The 7,102-nt window shown below is 35.6% G+C and overlaps 1 protein-coding gene across 1 annotated transcript; it reads right to left on the bottom strand.

The window, feature by feature from the left end:
* Window positions 1-1,839: 1,839 nt before the first annotated feature.
* Window positions 1,840-7,016, bottom strand: LOC107549819 (leucine-rich repeat and immunoglobulin-like domain-containing nogo receptor-interacting protein 3). Its single transcript, XM_016230995.1, has 3 exons — window positions 6,520-7,016; window positions 4,245-4,660; window positions 1,840-2,877 (listed from the first exon to the last, which is right to left on the bottom strand). Exons 1-3 carry the CDS (start codon window positions 6,991-6,993, stop codon window positions 1,950-1,952), a joined length of 1,818 nt encoding a protein of 605 aa, XP_016086481.1. The 5' UTR covers window positions 6,994-7,016; the 3' UTR covers window positions 1,840-1,949.
* Window positions 7,017-7,102: the final 86 nt, after the last annotated feature.

The raw sequence follows: 7,102 nt of genomic DNA, 5'->3' as shown, positions 1-7,102 counted from the left end.
GGTCCAGGCTCGTTAAAAGCAAGAGCCATGCAGCCAGAACTCAAAGCTGGGCTTCCTAAAGCCTGTGTTTCTGGCTGACGGTTGCTGGAGTCGCTGCGGTCGCAGTATTGCGCTCACAATGACGCGGCCGGTGCGTTTGTCCCAACTCACACAGGTGCTCATCGCAGAACCAGAGCCAAGCTAATGCTGGAATGACTCGTTTTATGGTGTTTGCATGCTTGTTTGTGCGATGCAGAACAAACATTTGTGACCCTGGAGCACAAAAGCAGTGTTAAGTCGCTGGGGTATATTTGTAGCAATAGCCAAAAATACATTGTATGGGTCGATTTTTCTTTTATGCCAAAAATCATTAGGATATTAAGTAAAGATCATGTTCCATGAAGATATTTATATTAATTTTTGATTAGTGATATGCATTGCTAAGAACTTCATTTGAACAACTTTAAAGATGATTTTCTCAATATTTAGATTTTTTTGCACCCTCAGATTCCAGATTTTCAAATAGTTGTATCTCAGACAAATATTGTTCTATTCTAACAAATCATACATCAATGGAAATATAATTTATTCAGCTTTCAGATGATGTATAAATTTCAATTTTGAAAAATTGACACTTAAGACTGGTTGGTTTTGTGCTCCAGGGTCACATATTACAATTTGCAAAAATCCGGTGTAATTTAGTTCCTCATGTCATCTCAGCTGTGGTTTGGTGAAAGTGGGCATTGCATTAGAGCGCATTATGGAAATCACCTCAGCTTTATTTGTCTCTATTACTATGCTAATTAGCAACTCTAAAGAGCAAATTTACATGCCATTACTTTTCATCCAAAGACGACACTGTGGCTGTTTCTCGATTTGTAATTTTCTCTGTGAAGGTAAACCAGGTTGTGCATAAAACTCGTTATTAAATGCAGTTCTGAGGTTTCCCAATTGACAAAAAGTGCAAAAAAGTCACTATTTGTTCAAGTAATGTTTAACCAGCAGCTGCAGCAGAAAGGCTGTGAGAACAAGAGCGCAGTGTTATTACCGTTAACTACGATTATTTTAAAAAGTACATTAACTGAATTTTTGTTTACTTAAAGTTGAAGTGCAAAAACTACTGAAACTAAAAACTAAATATACATATTTAAAAAAAGAAAAATAGAAAAAAAACAGAAACAAAATTACTAAAACTAACTAAAATCTCTCATTCGCTCTCTATATATTATTAATAATAGATAAGAGATCAAATAAAATAATAATTAAATAAGAGAGAATAATTATCTCTATTTTACTAATAAAACAGAGTAATAAAAAACTAATAAAACAAAGCACAATTACTCAAACTGTAACTAAAATACAAGAAAAATATATAAACATTTTAAATTATAGTTGTGAAAATAACTAAAAGCATATATATATATATATATATATATATATATAAAACAACAATAATAAAGAAATAAAACTGTCAAAAACCCACAACAAAATTATTAAAAAGAACTAAAATAAAAATAAAATGGAAAATACAAAAATCTCTCTCTGTCTATTGCTAATAAAACCTAATAAATTAATAAATAAAAGTGACAAAAACCTACAGCAAAATTATTAAAATAACTAAAATTAAAATAAAAACAGAATATACATACACACACATACACACACACACACAAATATATATATATATATACACACACACACAAATAAAACAGACTAGTAAAAAAGTAATAAAACCAACAAAATCCCAAACTCTAACTCAAAGCAAATTGAAAACAGAATATAAAAATAAAAACCAATTCATAAATATGAATATATATATATATAAAATCCTATTTTAATGATACTAAAATAACACTGCGCAGTCGTCACGTTTCTGCGATCATGCGGCGTGTGTATTTCTGTGATTCAGCACTGTGTGTGTTAGCGTTGGGCGTCTATGTTTCTCCCAGGGGGCCCCTGGCTGCGTGGTTTCATATCATCTTCATGTTGAACTTGCGCGTGCCTCCGGATGCGCCAGTGGTGGCGGGTCCCTCGGTCTTCCTGAAGGAATACTCCACGGTGAAGTTGTTCTTGCGCTGTCCTCGTCCGCGGCTCCACACGAACAGCAGCAAGAAGCAGAAGAGCACCACGCCCAGGAAAGTGATGCAGCCCATGGCTGTGGACACCAAGATTGTGGTTAAATCCAGCGTGAACTTGAGGAAAACGCGCGTGCTGTTGAGCCCGGTTTCGTTGAAGTCCACCGCGTACAGCGAGCGGTTGGCGAAGAGCGCCGGATCCACCGGCTGGCCTTTGACGGTCAGCGTGGCGAAGTAGGTGTCGTTTCCGCCTGCGTTGCTGGCGATGCAGATGTACGTGCCGCTGTCTGTGACCTGCGCGTAACGGATCTCCAGCGACCCGCTGGGAAGAACCGTAATCCTGCCGTTGCTCTTGGAAGTGATCCTCCGTCTCTGAGGTGAAATCCAGATGATGGCCGGCGTGGGTTCACCTTCGGCGCGGCACAGGAATGACACCGGCTGGCCTTCATGAGCCGTCACCTGCTGCAGCTTCCGGTTGCGGATCTTGGGCTTCTGGCAGGTGAAGTAGTCGAATAACGCCGAATCGGTGAACATGCTCAGCAGGTATCCCTGCACCTCCGGCGGTCCGGCGCACACCGGCATCTTCCCGTCGAAGTTTAAGGTGCGTCTGCGCTGCAGGATCCACAGCAGACGACAGTCGCAGGACAGCGGGTTCCCGTCCACACGAAGCGTCTCCAGGCTGTTGACCGAGTGGAAGGAGCTCTCCTCCAGAGTCACCAGATTGTTGTTGGACAGGTTCAGGACTCGGATCTGACGCAAACCTCCCAGAGAGTGAGGCTCCACGGTGAGCAGGTTGGTGCTGACCATGTGAAGTTCCTTCAGCCTGCAAAACAAGGACAGCTTTATTATTATGACCGCAATTAATGTGGTTTTAATGAGTAAAATGTTTGACAGCACCTGGACGAAAACAGACCAGGTTTATTAAATGCATAATATGGTTAACTAAAGGAATGGGAGTCCTGCCTCTGATGTTTGATTGAGAGTCTCTGCTTGAGTTTTTCTCTGGAACGCATGCACAATATCTGGACTAGCCTGCAAAAATACTGTTTTAACATTATATGTATATGTTTATATAGCCTGAAATATAATTGCTAAAACTGAAAAGAACTGAAAAGAACTAAAAATTAAATTTAATAAACATACTTAAAAAAAAAAAGTATTTACAATATGAAACAAAAACACCAAAAAATTACTTAAATGAATTATTAAAACTATAAAAAACAATTCAATTTAATATAAATGTTATAATACTAATAAAACCGATATAAAAAACCCTGACAAAAATGATAAAATAAAATAAAAATCAATTCAAATGGCTATATAGAAAATGTATATGCATGTTATATATATATAAATCACTAAAACTAAACTAAAACTGAAATAAAAATACAAATAAAAAACTAAACAGACATAAAAAAATACTATAAAAAAGACTATAAAAAAATTTGTTTAAGTAAAATAAAATGAAAACAAAAAAACTAATTTTTTTTTTAATTAAACAGACCTTTGAAAAAACTAAAAGCTACTAATATTCCAAAAATTACTAAGACTTTAACTAAAATAAAATGAAAAATACTATATATAATAAATCTGAAAATGATTTAAAAAACTGAAATAAAAATGAAAAACAAAATAGACATTTAATAAAAACAAAATAAATTGATTTAAAGTATGAAAAAATTATAAATTATAAAAAATAATTATTAAAATATACCAACTATTCTATAACCAATTCAATATAAACTAACAAAACAAAAAAAGTAAAAACGACAAAAACAGAGCAAAATTACTACAATGAAAAATACTCCATATATTTAGTAGAACAATACTATATATTCCTTCCTTTCCAATCTAGTTGTCTAATAAATTTATTACCAATCTAATAAATGGCATTGTAATGTATATTAAAAAAAGTTGGCTCTTTGATGAATTGCTTTTGTTTCTCCTTCGGATAGAAGCATCTGCTAAATGCATAAATGTAAATACAGTTTGTCAGCATCATTTCTAAATAAACCTAATTCATTGTGAATCTGACACATTAAAGTTATGTAATCCCAACAAACAGTTTCACACTCTTTTCCCATGTAAGCAGATGAAGCTGAACTTGTATTTTTAGGGATTTATGGAACTGTGAAACGATTAATGGTCACATGACATGCAGGTAAGCATATAAACTACATGTAAACCGGCCTGATGAGGTCTCGAAAGGCCCAGGACTCGAGCGTGGAGATGGGGTTGTAGGAGAGGTTCAGGGCCGTCAGGTAAGCCAGGTTCCTGAAGGAGGCCGACGGCACCGAGCTGATGTTGGTGTTGGTGATGAAGAGCCAGGACAGATTGAGACCCTGGAAGCTCAGCGGAGAGATGTACTCCAGGTACGGCCAGCCGTCGATCTCCAGGCCTCTCAGCGCAGACAGCTTGCGGAAGTTCTGGTCCTCGAGGGCCGAGATGCTGAGGTGGCGCAGTCGCAGGGTGACCAGGTTACGCAGGTAAGACAGAGTCTGGCCGGATACGGACGTCAGGTTGCACCTCTCGATGGTCAGATCTTCCAGACCGATCAGTCCTGAGAAAGCCTTGTGAGAGATGTAGACCAGATCATTGTCACCCACCTGGAGAATGAGGACAGAATGGTTATACGACAACAGTTAAAGTGATCCTACAAAGCACAAAATGAGGAGACAGAGCAAGCTTACAAATGCACATTGTAACAACTAAACGAATTGAATTGAATTTGAAGAACCAATTGCTTTTTTGATTTTCTCCAGAACACACGCACAATATCTGAATAAACCCAATTTAGGATTTTAATGCTAATTTGATATTTTAGAGTTATGTAATATTGACGATTTAAAAAAAAAAACGATTTAGCAGATGAAGCTGTACTACACAACAGCGATTCCCAAACTACTGTGACAACTAAACGCATTAGACGTAATATATTTAGTTGAATGACGCAGTGGTATTTTACTATTATTAATATAGTTATAGTTTTCATTAATATTTTAAATAGATGTTATTGTTATATTTTTCTGGTTTCATTTTAATTTTAGTTACAATTTTAGTAATTTTGTAGTTTTCTTTTTTTTTTTTACTTTTTAAAAATGTCTACATAGTTTTTTTTAATGATTAATTCTGTCATTTTTATTTTTATATATCTATATAATTTTTTATTTTAATTTTAATTTATAGTTTTTAGTTTTAGTGTATTTAGTTTTAGTTAAGTACTTCAACTTAAACTAAACAAAAATGAGAAATGTTGCCTAAGTTGAAATAAAATAATTAAGTTTTTCTAGTTTATTTAATTTCAATGTATATTTTATTTCACGTAATGAAATGTTTTTGGGGTTTTAGTTTTCATTAACGATAATAACCCTGCTCTGATGTCAGCTAATGTTTACATGACATGCAGGTAAACAAAATAATTGTAAAATTGTACTATAAAATAAAAAAACGAATATTTGATTTTTCTCATTTTATTTCACACTATTACTTCAAATAATTCACAGAGATTTTTGCTGCATTTACTGTGGAAATCACACTAAGCTATATCATGCTTGTAGATTTATTTTGATAAATTGTGCAGCCCCATTTATTTATTTTGATTTGACATATAATTGCATTAATTATTTGCATTTTATCAGCTCATAAACCCACTGGAGTTCCCCACAATGTTATTTAGTATCATTGAGATATTTTTATAGATCTTATTACGGTAATATTTTGAATTATTTTTTATTTTTATATTTCTGTTTTAATATTAATTTAATAAAAATTTTAGTAAATTTGTTGAGTGATTTTGTCATTTTCATTAGTTCTTGTTTTTGTTTTTTTAACATGTCTATATAGTTTTTATAAATTTTTATTTCAGTTCAGGGTTATTATGGTTAACTAAACATTTTTTGTTACTTGAAATAAAATAAATGTTAACTGAAATAAAACAAACTATATTAAAAAAGGTATTTTACTTTAGCAACATTTCTCATTTTCATTTAGTTTAACTTCATATACTAAAATAACTAAAATGGAAAATAACTATATAGAAATATAAAAAAAGAAAAAAAGAAAAGTCAAACAAAAAATTACCTTAAGAAAACCTTAAGAAAAATTTAAATAAAAACAGAACATATAAAAATGTTATATAAAAAAAATAACATACACATAAAAAAAAAACAGTTCTAACTATTAATAAAACTACAATAGTATTGGACTGATAATAAAATAACAGTGTTTCAGTTTTAGTTATTTTAGTACATCAAGTAAATGAAAATAAAAAATGCTGCCTTGGAAACTAGCTGAAATAAAATTTAATACATTTTGAAACAAAAAGTTTTTTTTAATTGTATATATTTTTTTATTTTATTTCAGTTCAGTGAATGAAAATGAATTTTTATGCTTTTAGTTTCAAGAAACACTGTCCTAGAAAGAAAAACAAGCTGGCCTCCAAGTGAACTGGCTTATAGGGACTAACCTCCAGGTTTTTGAGACTGCGCAGATCCTGGAAGGTGTAGTCCAGCAGGATGACGATCTTGTTCTCACTCAGGTCCAGTGAGGTGAGGTTGGCCAGCCGTGCGAAGGCTCCCATGGGCACGAGCTTCAGCTGGTTTCCTCGGAGTCTCAGCGTCTGCAGGGCTTGCAGGCTGGCGAAGGCGTTGGGCTCCAGTGTGTTGATGAGGTTCTCGCTCAGATCCAGCTCCTCCAGACGCGGGTACGGAGCCAGATCTCCCGGAGCAACCCAGCGCAAGCGGTTCCGGCTCAGGTCCAGCAGCCTGGTCTCTGTCGGGATGCCCTCCGGTACTCCAGACAGGCGCTTTCGCTGGCAGGACACGGAGCGAAGCTGTGCTGCGCAGTCACAGCGAGGAGGGCAGCTTGCGCACGGGACGGCCGTCAGGGCCAGAACCAGTCCCAGCCACCCCAGCCGGCCCAGGCCCCATAATGAAGCCATGAGCCTCCCTCCACTTCACTCTACACACCTGAGAACCACAGAGGAGGGGAGAACGAGGACAGAGAGAGAGCGAGAGAGAGAGAGAGAGTGTGTGTGAGTGTGTGTGTGA

Source organism: Sinocyclocheilus grahami, unplaced genomic scaffold (genome assembly GCF_001515645.1).
Source record: "Sinocyclocheilus grahami isolate Dianchi unplaced genomic scaffold, SAMN03320097.WGS_v1.1 scaffold381.1, whole genome shotgun sequence".
NCBI classification, from domain to species: domain Eukaryota; kingdom Metazoa; phylum Chordata; class Actinopteri; order Cypriniformes; family Cyprinidae; genus Sinocyclocheilus; species Sinocyclocheilus grahami.
The sequence above is the reverse complement of the archived record's forward strand: the minus strand, read 5'-3'. Positions and strand labels throughout refer to the sequence as shown.

What these genes read in the sequence shown, in the direction of transcription:
- LOC107549819 (XM_016230995.1), bottom strand. Translation starts at nt 6,993, where the DNA reads ATGGCTTCATTATGGGGCCTGGGCCGGCTGGGGTGGCTGGGACTGGTT. An exon ending in GCAGTCTCAAAAACCTGGAG is followed by an intron (nt 4,661 to 6,519) that starts GTTAGTCCCTAT and finishes CTCATTCTCCAG; the next exon opens with GTGGGTGACAATGATCTGGT. An exon ending in GCCTTTCGAGACCTCATCAG is followed by an intron (nt 2,878 to 4,244) that starts GCCGGTTTACAT and finishes CTTGTTTTGCAG; the next exon opens with GCTGAAGGAACTTCACATGG.